At 43.7% G+C, this 17,235-nt stretch overlaps 1 protein-coding gene across 1 annotated transcript in view; it reads left to right on the top strand.

The window, feature by feature from the left end:
• The window catches only part of chd1 (chromodomain helicase DNA binding protein 1), a 210,526-nt gene that overhangs the window by 169,139 nt on the left and 24,152 nt on the right, over positions 1-17,235 (top strand). Inside the window, exons 23-27 of the mRNA XM_067982900.1 lie at positions 1,220-1,387; positions 9,729-9,886; positions 14,348-14,389; positions 14,552-14,679; positions 16,185-16,323. Coding sequence (XP_067839001.1) covers positions 1,220-1,387; positions 9,729-9,886; positions 14,348-14,389; positions 14,552-14,679; positions 16,185-16,323 — 635 coding nt within the window. The remainder of the gene's footprint in view (positions 1-1,219; positions 1,388-9,728; positions 9,887-14,347; positions 14,390-14,551; positions 14,680-16,184; positions 16,324-17,235) is intronic.

Below are 17,235 nucleotides of genomic sequence, written 5' to 3'. Positions count from 1 at the left end.
AGAGGCACATGAAGAAAGTATTGAGAGTTTAAATTTGAAAAAAGAAACAAAATGAAAAGTTAAAGCTTGAAATTTCATAAATGCTTCAAGTTAAAATGTACCAGAGAGAAAATGCGCAATGAGAAGAGTGGAAGATGGAGAGCAGAAGTAAAATCTTCAAAACTTCTTAATGATCAGTGTTTTACATCGATATTGCTCTTGTAAAAACACTCTTGCTATATGTTAGCATCAGGGTGCATCAGATGGAGAAAAAACTGGTCAGTTGTTTGAACTACTGTCATTCTAAATGTTGAGAGCTATTAACATTCATGATTTTATTAATGTGTGTTTCGTGTAAAAATGAACTATATTATCCTTTCATAGAATCATTTAGAATCGGCTATTTAGGCCCATTGCATCTTTGGAAGCTCTTTGCACATACCCTATTATTTTTTTCATATTATCCACCTCCCTTTTAAAATCTAATATTTACCAAAGAACTGCAGGTGTGAGAATGAGGTATGTGCTTGCTTTAAAAACAATATCAAATCTGTAATGCCAAGTGACAAATGGGCAAGAAAGGTTAGTTGAATGCAGTTAATTGCCTTATTTTTAGGGGGCTCAGAAGTGCGATTGAAACGGAACAGAAAGGCCCAACTCAGGTGCACTGCATTCAGGAAAAGTTGCATGCAGCATTTGAGAAGTTGCTCCTCGTTTTCCTGGGTGATCACCATCATCTGTTTCCAAGCTGTCCAAAATGGGGACACTGCTCAACTGCAACCTAACCCATATTATGTACAAGTTACAGCAAGAAAACAGTGTAAAAAGGTTAAGTTGTCTGTTGGAGGACAGAGAATCTAACCTGTCCTTTATCAAAATGTTTCAACTTCTTTATATATTTATATTACGTCCTTTCTTTTGCTGGAGCACAAGAAAGGAGGGAGAGCAGCACCAGATCCATGCTCAGCTGACATCCCACAATCAGGCACTGGAGGCCTAGAGGCACATGGAGCAGCAAGTTTGCCATGCTGTTAATGGGGAAGGGAATTTGGGCTACAAATAGCCCTCCTGTGCCACGCAATTAACAGTACTGACCGAAGATTTACTGTTTAATTTATAGGTTTAGCTGTTTGTTACCCATACTTCTGCTTTCAATTCATTAATTTCTCCTAATGTAACTTAACTTAACTCTGTACGCTCCTGTAGAAAGCATTCTGGAACTTTCTTCTCTCACCGCTAGGTGGCAAATTTTTCCACAATGGACAATGACCTTGAACCTCAGCGCAGTACCAGAGACTGGGATGACATCATTCCAGAAGAACAACGGAGAAGGATGGAAGAAGAAGAGCGGCAGAAGGAACTTGAAGAGATCTACTTGCTTCCTCGAATGCGCAACTGTGCCAAACAGGTAAGTGTAGAACTGTTGCAATGCTGGCTTCGTCACTCTTACTCAAAAAAAGTCAATTTCCACAGGCAAACTCCTGCATTTTGTGAACTGAAACTTCATGCATGAGGTAAAGTATATGGGATAGCATACAGCAGGCTGAACAATTTGGCCCTGTACTGCAGTGGAAATAGTATGCAGCGCCATAGTATGCTCCGGATCTCTCTGAAAGATGCCAGAACGCTTCACTGACAAGTGAGTCGGAAAGACTCCACAAAAAGGGTGAACCAACCATGACTAACTAAGAAAGTCAAAGATGGTATCAGGTTAAAAGAAAAAGCATACAACATGGCAAAGATTACTGGTAAGCCCGAAGATTGGGAAAACTTTAAAAACCAGCAAAGGAAGAGGACACAAAGTGTCTGCAAAGGGATATTGATAGGTTAAGCGAATGGGCAAAAATTTGGCAGATGGAATATAATGTGGGAAAATGTGAAGTTATCCACTTTGAGAGGAAAAATAAAAAAGCAAAATATTATTTGATTGGAGAAATACTACAGAGGGATCTGGGTGTCGTCGTACATGGAACACAAAAAGTCAACATACAGGTGCAGCAGGTAATCCAGAAGGTAAACGGAATATTAGCCTTTATTTCTAGGGGGATGGAGTATAAAAGCGGGGAAGTCATGCTACAACTGTACAAGATGCTGGTGAGACCACACCTAGAGTACTGCGTACAGTTCTGGTGCCCTTATTTAAAGAAAGACATGCTTGCATTGGAGGCAGTTCAGAGAAGGTTCACTAGGTTGATTCCGGGTATGGAAGGTTTGTCTTATGAGGGAATCTAAAACTAGGGGGCATAGTCTCAGACTAAGGGGCCGCCCGTTTAAGACGGAAATGAGGAGGAATTTCTTCTCCCAGAGGGTCATGAATCTTTGAAATTCTTTACCCCAAAGAGCTGTGGCAGCTGAGTCATTGAATACATTCAAGGCTGAGTTAGACAAATTTTTGATCAGCATGGGAGTCAAAGGATATGGGGAAAGGGCGGGAAAGTGGAGTTCAGGTAAAAATCAGATCAGCCATGATCTCATTAAATGGCGGAGCAGGCTCGAGGGGCCGAATAGCCAACTTCTGCTCCTATCTCTTATGGTCTCTCCACATAACTGAAGTCCTTCATCCCTGGTACCATTCTAGTAAATCTCTTCTGCACCCTCTCAGGCCTTGACATCCTTCGTAAAGTGTGGTGCGCAGAAGCTGCTTAAGCTGGTGCCTAACCAGTGTACTATAAAGGTTAGGCATAACTTCCTTTCTTTTGTACTCTGTGCCTCTATTTATAAAGCCCAGGTTCCCGTATAGCTTTTTAACAGCCTTCTCAACTTGTCCTGCCACCTTCAAAGACTTGTGTACATAAACCCCCAGGTCTCTCTGTTCCTGCACCCCCTTTAAAATTGTACCATTTAGTTTATATTGCCTCTCCTCATTCTTCCTACCAAAATGAATCTCATCACACTTCTCTGCGTTAAATTTCATCTGCCATGTGTCTGCCCATTTCACCAGTCTGTATACGTCCTCCTGAAGCCTGTTACTACCCTCCTCACTGTTCACTATATTTCCAAGTTTCGTGTCATCTGCAGACTTTGAAATTATGCCCTATATATCCAAGTCCAGCTCATTAATATATATCGAAAAGAGCAGTGATCCGAACACTGATCCCTGGGGGACACCACTGTACGCGTCACTCCAGTCTGAAAAACAACCGCTCACCACTGCTCCCTGCTCCTTAGCCAATTTTGTATCCATGCAGCCACTGTCCCTTTAATCCCATGGGCTTCAATTTTGCTAACAAGTCTATTATGTCGGTACTAGGACCACTGCTTTTCTTGATATATATTAATGACTTGGACTTGGATGTACAGAGCACAATTTCAAAATTTGTAGATGTCAGGTCAGAAGATTGGACAGAATATAAAAAGCAGCAAAGAATGACTAAAAGAATAATAAGAAGGGAGAAATTAGAGTACGAAAGAAAGCTAGCTAGAAATATAAAAAGATAGTAAGAGTTTCTGCAGGTATTTAAAAAGGAAAAGAGTAAGTAAAGTGAGCATTGGTCCTCTAGAGACTGAGTCTGGGGAATTAATAATGGAGAATAAGGAAATGGATGAATTGAACAGATATTTTGCGTCCGTCTTCACTGTAGAGGATACAAATAACATGCCAAAAATAATTGTGAGGTGAAAGGGAGGGAGAAACTTAAAACATTTACAATCACCAGAGAAAGGGTTCTGAAAAAAAATATTAGAACTAAAAGCTGACAAGTCCCCAGGTCCTGACTGACTTCATCCTTGGGTCTTAAAAGATGTGGCTGCAGAGAAAGTTGATGCATTGGTATTAATTTTCCAAAATTCCCTAAATTCTGGAAGGGTCCCATCGGATTGGAAAATAGCAAATGTAACTCCTCTATTCAAGAAAGGAGGGAGACAGAAAGGAAACTACAGGCCAGTTAGCTCAACGTTTGTCATAGGGAAAATGCTAGAATCTATTATTAAGAAGGTTATAGGGCATTTAAAAAATCTCAATGCAATCTGGCAGAGTCAACACGGCTTTGCGAAAGGGAAATCATGATTGACTAATTTATTAGAGTTCTTTGAGGAAGTAACAAGCAATGTGGATAAAGGGGATCCTGTGGATGTGGTGTACTTGGATTTCCAGAAGGCATTTGACAAGATGCCACATCAAAGGATATTACACAAAATAAGAGCTCATGGTGTAGAGGTTAACATATTAGCATGGATAAAGGATTGGTTAGCTAACAGGAAACAGAGTAGGCATAAATGTGTCATTTTCAGGTTGGCAAGATGTAATGAGTGGAGTGCCACAGGGATCAGTGCTGGGGCCTCAACTATTTACAATCTACATCAATGTCTTGGATGAAGGGACCGAATGTATGGTTGCTAAATTTGCTGATGAGACAAAGGTAGGTAGGAAATTAAGTTGTGAAGAGGACATAAGGAGTCTGCAAAGGGATATAGATAGGTTAAGTGAGTGGGCAAAAATTTGCCAGGTGGAGTATAATGTGGGAAAATGTGGACTTGTCCACTTTGGCAGGAGGAATAGAAAAGCAGTATATTTAAATGTTTTTCCAACAACGTTCACCTGAGGAAGGAGGAAGCTTGTGAATTTAAAATAAAATTGCTGAACTATAACTTGGTGTTGTAAAATTATTTAAATGGAGAGATTGCAGAACTCTGAGGTACGGAGGGATCTGGGTGTCCTAGTACATGAATCACAAAAAGTTAGTAAGCAGATGCAACATGTAATTAGGAAGGGAAATAGAATGTTGTCATTTATTGCAAGGGGAATGGAATATAAAAGTAGAGATGTTTTGCTACAGTTGTACAGGGCATTGTTGAGACCACATCTAGAATACTGTGTGCAGTTTTGGTCTCCTTATTTAAGAAAGGACATAATTGCTTTAGAGACGGTTTAGAGAAGGTTCACTCGACTGATTCCTGGGATGAGGGGGTTATCTTATGAGGAAAGGTTGGACAAGTTTGGCCTGTATACATTGGAGTTTAGAAGAATGAGAGGTGAACCTATTGAAACATATAAGATCCTGAGGGGACTTGAAGGGATAGAAGCTGAGAGGATGTTTCCCCTTGTGGGAGAGACTAGAACCAGGGGACACAGTTTAAAAATAAGGGGTCTCCCATTTAAGACAGAGATGAGAAATCTTTTCTTTGAGGGTTGTGAGTCTGTGGAACTCCTTTCCCCAGAGAGTGGTGGAGGCAGGGTCATTGAATATTTTTAAGGCTGAGTTAGATAGATTCCTGATTAACAAGGGAGTCAAAGGTTATAGTAGATAGATGGGAAAGTAGGGTTGAGGTCGCGATCAGATCAGTCATGATCTTATCAAATGGCAGGGCAGGCTCGAGGGGCCAAATGGCCTACTCTTAATTCGTATGTTCGTGTGACACAAAACTTGGAAGTGTAGTGAACATTGAGGAGGGTAGTAATAGACTTCAAGCGAACATAGACAGGCTGGTGGACTGGGCCAACACATTGCAGAAAAATGCGAAGTGATACATTCCGGTAGGAAGAATGAAGAGAGGCAATATAAACTAAAGGGCACAATTCTAAAAGGGGTGCAGGAGCAGAGAGACCTGGGGGTATACGTGCCCAAATCTTTGAAGGTGGCGGGGCAGGTTGAGAAAGTGGTTAAAAAAGCATACAGGATCCTGGGCTTTATAAATAGAGGCATAGAGTACAAAAGCAAGGAAGTTATGTGAACCTTTATAAAACACTGGTTCGGCCACAACTGGAGTATTGTGTCCACTCCTGCGCTTTAGGAAGGATGTGAAGGCCTTAGAGAGGGTGCAGAAAAGATTTACTAGAATGGTTCCAGAGATGAGGGACTTCAGTTACATGGATAGATTGGAGAAGCTGGAGTTGTTCTCCTTAGAGCAGAGAAGGTTGAGAGATTTGATAGAAGTGTTTAAAAACGTGAGGGGTCGAGACAGAGTAGATAGAGAAAAACTGTTCCCATTGATGGAAGGGTCGAGAATCAGAGGACACGGATTTAAGGTGATTGGCAAAAGAACCAAAGGCGTCATGAGGAAAAACCTTTTATGCAGCGAGTGGTTATGATCTGGAATGTGCTGCCTGAAAGGGTGGTGGAAGCAGATTCAATCGTGGCTTTCAAAAGGGAATTGGATAAGTACTTGAAGGGAAAACATTTGCCGGGCTACAGGGAAAGGGTGGGGGAATTGGACTAGCTGGATTGCTCTTGCAGAGAGCTGGCACCGGCTCAAAGGGCCGAATGGCCGCCTCCTATGCTGTAACCATTCGATGTGGTACTTTATCAAACGCCTTTTGAAAGCCCATATACACGACGTCAACCACACTACCCTCATAAACCCTTTCCGTTACTTCATCAAAGAACTCAAATCAAGTTAGTGAAGCACGATTTGCCTTTAACAAATATGTGCTGGCTTTCATTTATTAATCCATATTTTTCCACGTGCTGGATTTGTCCTGGATTATTGTCTCTAAAAGCTTTCCCCACCATCGACGTTAGGCTGACTGTCCTGTAATTGCCGGGTTTATCCCTCTCCCCTTTTGCATTTGCAATCCTCCAGTCCTCTGGCACTACTCCCATCTCCAGAACAAAGCACACCTGCCACAGTAGGAAAGATAAAACAAAAGCAAAATACTGTGGATGCTGGAAATCTGAAATAAAAACAGAAAATGCTAGAAGCAGTCAGCAGACCAGGCAGCATATGTGAAAAGATAAACAGAGTTAATATTTCAGGTTGATGAACATTCATCAGAACTGGAAGATGTTAGAGATTAACAGTTTTTAAGCAAGTACAGAGCCAGAGGAAAAGTGTGTGGGGCGGGGGGGATGGTGGTTGTAAGGGAGAAAAGAACAAATGGGATGGTCTATGATAGGGTGGAAGGCAGTTGTGATTAATAAAGGGATGATAGTGCAAGGCAAAGTGGGGTAATAATGGGACAAATAAAGAAACAAAAGATGGGTAAATATTTTTGGCAGGACAGCAAAGGGGGAGGGGGCGGGGAAGTGTGGAAAATCTGGCAAAGGAGCCTCCCGTGGCCTGGGAATGTGGCGGAGAACGGTAGGTAGACCCCTGGGATGTGGACCACCCCGCCGGCTGTGTGGGATCCCTACCCCAGGCACCAGCCTACATCTCCTTCACTCCCAGTGGCTCTGGTGCAACCATCCTCCATTACCAGCACCTGCTGACCGAGAGAAAATGGGAGCGGTGGTTGAGATCTGAAATTGTTAAACTCAATGTTTAGGCCGTATGGCTGTAAAGTGCCTAGTAGAAAGATGAGGTGTTGTTCGTCGAGTTTGCGTTGAGCTTCACTGGAACAGTGAAGGAGGCCAAGGACAGAGAGATCAGAGTGAGAGTGGGATGGGAAATTAAAATGGCAAGCAATCGGAAGCTCAGGGTCACACTTGCGGACGGAATAGAGGTGTTCAGCGAAACGATCACCCAATTTAGGTTTGGTCTCCCCAATGTAGAGGCGACAGCATCGTGAGCAGTGAGTACAGTGTACTAAATTGGAAGACATACAAGTAAATCACTGCTTCACCCGGAAGGAGTGTTTGGGGCCCTGGACGGTGGGGAGGTGAAAGGGCAGGTGTTGCATCTCCCGCGCTTGCATGGGAAGGTGTTGGGGGTGATGGTAGAGTGGACCAGGGTGTCGCAGAGGGAACGGTCTCTTCAGAATGCTGAAAGGGGAGGGGATTATGCCTCATACAAAGCACCGAGGGGCATTTTTCTTAATTAAAGGCGCTATATAAATGCCAGTTGTTTGTCTGTAGACATTTAGTTTGTGGCATTAATTTTTATCCACTAGATGGTACTATCCCCCATATAAACAGTGATAGGTAGAAACAGATCAGGACAACAACCAAAAAGATAGTTTACACCAGTATCCCCCACGATGACGGCATCGCTGCGACAGCATCAATACTCAACACCAACAACAGCCAATCTCCAGACGCCATCCTACAACTCATCCACTTCATCCTGGATCACAATGTCTTCACCTTCAATAACCAGTTCTTTACCCAAACACACGGAACAGCCATGGCGACCAAATTCGTACCCCATTACGCCAACATTTTCATTCACAAGTTCGAGCAGGACTTCTTCACTGCACAGGACCTCCAACCAACACTATACACCAGATACATCGACGACATTTTCTTTCTATGGACCCACGGTGAGGAATCACTAAAGAGACTACACGATAACATCAACAAGTTCCATCCCACCATCAAGCTCACCATGAACTACTCCTCAGAATTAGTTTCTTTCTTGGACACACGAATCTCCATCAAAGACGGGCACCTCACTCTACCGCAAGCCCACGGACAACCTCACGATGCTCCACTTTTCCAGCTTCCACCCTAACCACGTCAAAGAGGCCATCCCCTATGGACAGGCCCTGCGAATACACAGGGTCTGCTCAGACGAGGAGGAACGCGATGGACACCTACAGACGCTGAAAGACGCCCTAGTAAGAACGGGATATGATGCTCGACTCATCGATCGACAGTTCCGCCGGGCCACAGCGAAAAATCACGTAGACCTCCTCAGAAGACTAACACGGGACGCAACCAACAGAGTACCCTTCGTCGTCCAGTACTTCCCCGGAGCGGAGAAACTACGCCATGTTCTCCGCAGCCTTCAACATGTCATCAATGATGACGAACACCTCGCTATGGCCATCCCCACACCTCCACTACTCGCCTTTAAACAGCCACCCAACCTCAAACAAACCATAGTTCGCAGCAAATTACCCAGCTTTCAGGAGAACAGCGTCCACGACACCACACAACCCTGCCACGGTAACCTCTGCAAGACATGCCAGATCATTGACACAGATACCACCATCACACGAGAGGACACCACCCACCAGGTGCACGGTTCATACTCCTGTGACTCGGCCAACGTTGTCTACCTCATACGTTGCAGGAAAGGATGCCCCAGAGCATGGTACATTGGCGAGACCATGCAGACGCTGCGACAACGGATGAACGGACACCGCGCAACAATCGCCAAACAGGAGGGTTCTCTCCCTGTCGGGGAACACTTCAGCAGTCATGGACATTCAGCCACCGACCTTCGGGTAAGCATACTCCAAGGCGGCCTTCGAGACACATGACAACGCAAAATCGTCGAGCAGAAATTGATAGCCAAGTTCCGCACCCATGAGGACGGCCTCAACCGGGATCTTGGGTTCATGTCACACTACACGTAACCCCACCAGCGAACAAATGTTATCTGTTTTTAATATAACGGGTCATTGACTGTCTTCCTTCTCTCTCTCTCTCTTTTTTGGGGGGGTTTGTATATTCGGTGGCCTTTTAGGTGACACCTTTCTGTCTGCTCACTGTGATTGCCTTGGCAACGGGCAGTAATCACCAGGCATTGTTCTGTGATTTTCAAATGCGAAGGATTCGAAAATGTCATTTCCATACCGTTCACCTGAGGAAGGAGGAAGCCTCTGAAAGCTTGTGGAATTAAAAATAAATTTGTTGGACTATAACTTGGTGTTGTAAAATTGTTTACAATACTATTAAAGTGCACTGCTGCCACCCTGTAGCTAAAAAGTGTATTGCAGAAACAGGTTTCTGTTAATGCATTTTTAAACAGCAAGACGAATGACACTTCCTTCAGGATGTTCTCTGGCTTATTTGTAAATTTGCGAAGAATGCAGTTTATGAGAGTCTTACATATTTTTGCGCTATTTATAGCTTCTGGAAAAGCACTTTGCCTTTGGTGAGGTGGAATGTAGTTTTAGGGTTTTGCTAATATTTCTTTCTCTACCTCAGATTAGTTTTAACGGAAGTGAAGGGAGGCGCAGAAGGAGGCGATCTTCAGAGTCGGACAGTGACTCAGTTTCTGAAGGGAAGCGCCCTAAAAAACGCGGGAGACCTCGAACAATTCCTCGTGAAAACATTAAAGGGTTTAGTGATGCTGAGATTCGAAGGTATGCTTTTACATACAAATTATACTGTTTGTGCAGTAAAACCGAATGATCCATAGCCCTTCCTTTCTCATCCTAAGTCACGCTAATTTCTTTTATATATTAAACTCAAGTTGCTTTCATAAAATATTAATGGTTTGGAGGATAGCAAAAATATACATCTATATTTAATGCATAAAAAATGATTCATCCAGCACACCGAGCCATCTCACTTCGTTACAGATGCAACATGACCTTAAAATGCTAGATGCTGCTCACCTGCAGCCTGAAACCAATAAGTACATTTCAATCTATAAAGCTTCCTGCCCAGACAGCAATTAAACTGAGTGTCTTGAGTGTGTTTATAATAATTTGGGACACAGTTTCACCGTAGCAGAATAATACATTATGAATTGCGTGGTTTGAAACTCCTTTCCTTATAAAACCGTATATGATCTGGCTTAATATGAGTGACATCATGGGAGGTCTATCCTCCCTTAATCTCTCTCTCTAAATAAACACCCCATCCCATATTCACGGCCATCCCCTCGACCTTGCCATCTCACGTGGCCTCTCTACTCCCATCGTGTCAATCACGGGTAAGGCCATCTCTGATCACTTCCTTGTATCCCTTTCCACCCAAATCCCCCTCCCAATCCTATTTCCCTCTGTGTTCGCCCCAAAACTCTCTCCCAAGTCACTAACAATGGAACTTTCAAATTCCTAACTGTCTAGCCTTTGGCCCTCCATTCACCACCAAATTTCTGCCGCTACCAATCTGCTCAATCACATCATCACCTCCACCTTTGATGTCCTTGTCTCCATTAAAACCATTACTCTCTCTCACCCTGGCCGTTCCCCCCCCGGTACGGCCCTCATCTCCGCTTCCTTAAATCCAAGGGACGCAAGGATCGTTCTGGAATGCAATGATAACCCTGACTTCTCTTCACTATAAACTGTCTTCTTAAATCCCTCTCCCCTGCCTCCACCCCTCACCTCAAACAACAAATGCGTGGATCTCATGCACTACTTTGTCACTAAGATTGAGTTCATCAGTTCAGCTGCCTCTGGCTCTGCCGCTTCCCTCCCTTCCCCTAGCCCGCCAAGCCAAACTTCCCCTAGCCCGCCAAGCCAAACTTCCCCTAGCCCGCCAAGCCAAACTTCCCCTAGCCCGCCAAGCCAAACTTCCCCTAGCCCGCCAAGCCAAACTTCCCCTAGCCCGCCAAGCCAAACTTCCCCTAGCCCGCCAAGCCAAACTTCCCCTAGCCCGCCAAGCCAAACTTCCCCTATCGTTCCCCCCGCCTTAGTCCTGAATTTGCATCTTTCTCTCATATCTCCCCTCATACCCTTTCCAAACTCATAAGAACATAAGAAATAGGAGCAGAGGTAGGCCATACAGCCCCTCGGCCTGCTCCACCATTCAATAAAATCATGGCTGATATTCTACCTCAACACCACTTTCCCGCCCTATCCCCATATCCCTTAATGCCCTTAGAGTCCAAAAATCTATCGATCTTAATCAACTACTGAGTAACCTAAGCCCTCTGGAGTAGAGAATTCCAAAGATTCACAACCCTCTGAGTGAAGAAATTTTTCCTCATCTCGGTCCTAAATGGCCGACCTCTTATCTTGAGACTATGACTCCTAGTTCTAGAGACTCTCCAGCCAGGGGAAGCAGCCTCTCAGCATCTACTCTGTCAAGCCCTCTAAGAATTTTATACGTTTCAATGAGATCACCTCTTATTCTTCTAAACTCCAGAGAATATAGGCCCATTCTACTCAATCTCTTCTCATAGGATAACCCTCTCATCCCAGGAATCAATCTAGTGAACCTTCGTTGCATCCCCTCCAAGGCAAGTATATCCTTTCTTAGGTAAGGAGACCAAAACTGTACATAGCACTCCAGGTGTGGTCTCACCAGAACCCTATATAATTGTAGCAAGCCATCCTTACTCTTATACTCCAACCATTTTGCAATAAAGCCTAACATGCCATTTGCCTTCCTAATTGCTTGTTGTACCTGCATGTTAACTTTCTGTGATTTGTGTACAAGGACACCCAAATCCCTCTGAATACCAACATTTCTTAGTCTCTCACCTTTTAAAAAATATTCTGCTTTTCTATTCTTCCTTCCAAAGTGGATAATTTCACATTTCCCCACATTATACTCCATCTGCCACCTTTTCCCCCACTCACTTAACCTGTCTCTATCCCTTTGCAGTCTCTTTGCATTATCCTCACAGTTTACTTTCCCACCTAGCTTTGTATCGTCAGCAAACTTGGATACATTACACTCAGTCCCTTCATCTGAGTCATTGATATATATTGCAAACAGATGAGGCCCAAGTACTGACCCTTGTGGCACCCCACTAGTTACAACCTGCTAGCCTGAAAATGACTTGTTCATTCCTACTCTGTTTTCTGTCCGTTAACCATCTTCAATCCTTACTAATATATTACCCCCAATCCCATGAGCCCTAATCTTGTGTAACAACCTCTTGTGTGGCACCTTATCGAATGCCTTTTGAAAATCCAAATATATTACTCCCACTGGTTCCCAATTATCTATCCTGCTAGTTACACACCTTGACCATGAGACCCACATCCTGCTCCATTGAACCTATTCCCACCTAACTGCTGACCACCCAACTTCTCTTCCCGGCCCCCATTGTTTGCTGATATTGTAAACTGTTCCCTCTCCTCAGGTACTGTCCCCCTCCCCTTCAAATCTGCAGTCTTCACCCCCACCCTCCCAAAACCCACCCGTCCTTGCAAACTGCCACTCCATCTCCAACCTCCCTTTCCCCTCCAAAATCCTTGAACGTGTTGTCGCCTCCCAAGTCCGTGCCCATCATTCCCGCAACTCCATGTTTGAATCCCTCCTATCAGGTTTTCGCCCCTGCCACAGTACTGAAACGGCCCTTATCAAATTCACAAATGACGTCCTATGCGACTGACCATGGTAAACTATCCCTCCTCGACTTGTCTCCAATGCCTTTCCTCCATCGTCCAGCTGGGTGGGACTGCGCTCGCCTGGTTCCATTCTTATCTATCCAGTCGTAGCCAGAGAATCACCTGCAATGGCGCCTCTTCCTGCTTCCACATCGTTATCTCTGGAGTTCCCCCAAGGTTCTATCCTTGGCCCCCTCCTATTTCTCAGCTACATGCTGCCCATTGGCGACATCATCCACAATGTCAGGATCCACGTGTACGTTGACAACACACAGCTCTACTTCACCACCATCTCTCTCGACCCCTCCACTGTCTCTGATTTGTCACACTACTTGTCTGACATCCAGTACTGGATGAGCAAAACTTTCCTCCAACTAAATATTGGGAAGACCGAAGCCATTGTCTTCGGTCCCCGCTACAAACTGCGTTCTCTAGCCACCGACTCCATCCCTCTCCCTGGCCACTGTCTGAGGCTGAACCAGACCATTCGCACCCTTGGCATCCTATTTGACTCTGAGATGAGCATCCGACCACATATCCACTCCAACACCAAGACTGTCTACTTCCACCTTCGTAACATTGCCCATCTCTGCCCCTGCCTCAGCTCACCTGCTGCTGAAATCCTCACCTATGCCTTTGTTACCTCTAGACTTGACTATCCCAATGCTCTCCTGGCCCCCCTCCCATCTTCTACCCTCCATAAACTTGAGCTCATCCAAAACTCTGCTGCCCGTATCCTAACTCGCACCAAGTCCAGTTCACCCATCACCTCTGTGCTTGCTGACCTACATTGGCTCCTGGTCTACGAACACCTCGATTGCACAATTCTCATCCTTGTTTTCAAATCCCTCCAATGCCTTGCCCCTACCTATCTCTGTAACCTCCTCCAGCCGTACAACCCTCCAAGATCTCTACGCTTCTCCAATTCTTGCCTCTTGTGAATCCCTGATTTTAGTTGCTCCACCATTGGCAGCCGTGCCTTCAGCTGCCTGGGTTCTAAGCTCCGGAATTCCCTCTCTAAACCTTTCTGCCTCTCTACCTCTCTCCTCCTTTAAGACGTTCCTTAGAATCTACCTCTTTGACCAAGTTTTTGGTCATCTGTCCTAATGTCTCCTTATGTGGCTTTGTGTCAAATTTTGTTTGATAATCGCTCCTGTGAAGCACCTTGGGATGTTAAAGGTGCCATATAAATGCATGTAGCAGTTGTATAAAAGAGTGAATAATCACTATTATAAAACACTAATGTAAACAGTACATATACTGTGGTTATATGCTGTGTAAACCCACCTGCATTTAAGTTTTAGTGACTTTCCCTCATATAGCAGTGTGACTGATGGTGCAATTCATGTGGCAGTGTCAGTTTTCTTTTACCACTCGGTTTGAAAATTCTGAGTGACCTGTACATTGTTTCTTTGTATTTTTGTTTTGTACACATTGCGTTACTTGTGATCTGTTGAGGTTTAAGCATTGGTTCACTTTTTAATGCAATTATGAATTCAGTAAAACAATTTAATACTACTTTGTGTTCATTAGGTTTATCAAGAGTTACAAGAAGTTTGGTGGACCTCTGGAAAGGTATGCTACCAGTTTGTGTACAGTTACAGCAGAAAATGAGAAGTAAACCAATTCTGTATTTGAACTGTTTATTTTTCTCCCATTCCCCATAACTATAATTTTAGTTGCAAATTTATAGTTATAACTATTGTGTGCTGTAACCTACTGGATCTTGTTAAACAGGCTGGAAGCGATTGCACGAGATGCTGAATTGGTAGATAAGTCAGAGGTGGATCTCAGGCGTTTGGGAGAGATGGTGCATAATGGATGTATTAAGGCTCTACGAGAGTCCACGGGGCAGGAGAAGACAGGTATACATTTATAATTCACAATAATTATTTCCAGACTTAACTGATGTGAACAGGATGGTGAAGCAGTGGTCCTGAATAGTAAACTTGAACAAAATATAAATGTTACTATGTCAGCTGTGGCTTAGTGGTAGCACACTCACCGCTGAGTCATAAGGTTGTGGGTTCAAGTCCCACTCCAGAGACTTGAGCACAAAATCCAGGCTGACACTCCAGTGCAGTACTGAGGGAGTGCTGCATTGTTGGAGGTGTCGTCTTTCAGATGAGACGTTAAACCAAGGCCCTGACCGCCCCCTCAGGTGGACGTAAAAGATCCTTTAACACTATTTCGAAGAAGAGCCAGGGGAGTTATCCCCGGTGTCCTGGTCAATATTTATCCCTCAACTAATACCACTAAAACAGATCATCTGGTCATTATCACATTGCTGTTTGTGGGAGTTGGCTGGGTGCAAATTGGCTGCCTTGTTTCCTTCTTCAAAGTACTTCAATGGCTGTAAAGTGCTTTGGGATGTCCTGAGGTTGTGAAAAGGGATATATAAATGCAAGTCTTTCTTACTAATGTTGGAGTAGAATAGTTCAGGGAGGAGATAAACACAAGTATTGTGGATAAACACTAATTATTACTAAATGCCCCACTCCCAAGTTTTCTTTCTTTGCAGGCTGTTCGACCTGATATATACTTAGAACTCTGCAATGTTGCCATTTTTTTTGCCTTTTCGTTGTGCTCCAATTAAAAAAAAAACTTTTTTTTTTTAACATAGATTTCACTTGGATTTGAAGTGCAAATGCTGCTTCTGGCTTCCAATTTCCACAAAACTTTTGATTTTCACATTTTTCTTCTGATTTTTACCCGCTCTGGAAAAGTCCAATGTAAGCCCATGAAAAGTTCTTGGGAATTTTTTTTTTGAAAAAACAGCTCTGGGAGAGTTCTGGGTTTAGGCTTCTCCAGTATGTCCATCAGTCTTTGACCTATTGACAGGAAGTGCTACTTAAATTATGAACTTGACATCTTCAAGAAGAAGGCGGTCTACCACCATCTTCTCAGGGCAACTAAGGATGGGCAATAAATGCCGACCCTGCTAGCGATGCCCACATCCCAAGAATGAATTAAAAAAACAACAGGCTTTCCTTCAATCACCACTTCTCTTTCCTGTTCTCCCCCCTATCTAATTTTAAAACAAATACAATGAATGTCTAGTTTCTGTCCATATTGCTATCCTCACCTTATCCATCAAGCAGCCTGGCCAAGAATTGGCAAAGTAAGAACAGCTAAGGCAAAAGTTAAAATGTCAGGTGACCATGGGACCAGACTCTTAATTTTTTGTTCAGGATTGAATGTATATCATCACACCATTATGTCTACAATTATTGCTGGTCTGTTACTGCTCTTCAAACCCATGCAAAGGTCATTCCTCCTTCATTATAAATAATATCCGAATATTGTGTTCACTGTTGAAATAGATTATTTTTTTGCAGTGAAAGTGTCTGAAATTTTATTTTCGAAACAGCTGCCAGACGCGGTAAAGTGAAGGGACCAACGTTCCGCATCTCAGGTGTTCAGGTGAACGCTAAGCTAGTCATTGCTCACGAAGAGGAACTGGCACCTTTGCACAAATCCATTCCACCAGATCCAGAGGACAGGAAGAAGTAAGGTTTTATATTATTTAAACACTTTTATGGTGAATTAGTATTACACTCACCATTACCGGTGCTTCACATCCTAAACAACTATCGTGTACCTCACAGAAACCGTTTGTGCTTTAGAAAAATTTTTGTTTTCAACCATGCGACGTGTAAATGGAGTGATACTGGTATTCAACAAATGATTTTATTGTGTTGCTTTAGTCGGTTTTACCTCGAGAAAAATGTGCTTCACATTTTTTTTCCTCTTCTGCTCCATGTTTGGTTCATTTCATAATTTGGTGTCATCTGCATAAAACACAAAGAAAAGTCACAGACGTTGGTTCCGTTGAACTAACACACTACAGTATGGTCTGTGACTGCTGGGAGGGAGAGCAATAGAGATGAAACATGGGATACAGTTCAATTTGAGGGACTACCATCACCAAATTGACTGCACAGCTTCAAGAAGACCCATCAGAATCTTCAGGGCAACTGGGGATGGGCATTAAATGTAGCCTTCAGGTATTGAGCTCCCCATGACCTATACCACTGAGAAGGAAGGACAAGAACAGCAATGTTGTGGAAACACCATCACCTCCAAGTCACACACCATCCAGACTTGGACATATAGCGCCATTCCTTCAGTGTCCCTGGGTCAAAATCCTAAAACTACCTACCTATCAGCATTGTGAGAGCATCTTCACCACACGGACTGCAGCGGTTCAAAAAGAAGGTCCACCACCACCTTCTCACGGCAACTAGGGATGGGCAATTCATGCGGTCCTGTCAGTATCGCCCACATCCTGGGAATTTTTAAAAATAATATATAAAAGTTGATCTCAATTTTGTGTTTTCTTAATATGTTGAGATGATTCAATGTAGAGGCGCAAATGTTCCCTTTTCATAAAGCACATTCACAATAAATAACTGGTTCTG

Source organism: Heptranchias perlo, chromosome 4 (assembly GCF_035084215.1).
Source record: "Heptranchias perlo isolate sHepPer1 chromosome 4, sHepPer1.hap1, whole genome shotgun sequence".
In the NCBI taxonomy this organism is placed as follows: Eukaryota; Metazoa; Chordata; class Chondrichthyes; order Hexanchiformes; family Hexanchidae; genus Heptranchias; species Heptranchias perlo.
The sequence above is the reverse complement of the archived record's forward strand: the minus strand, read 5'-3'. Positions and strand labels throughout refer to the sequence as shown.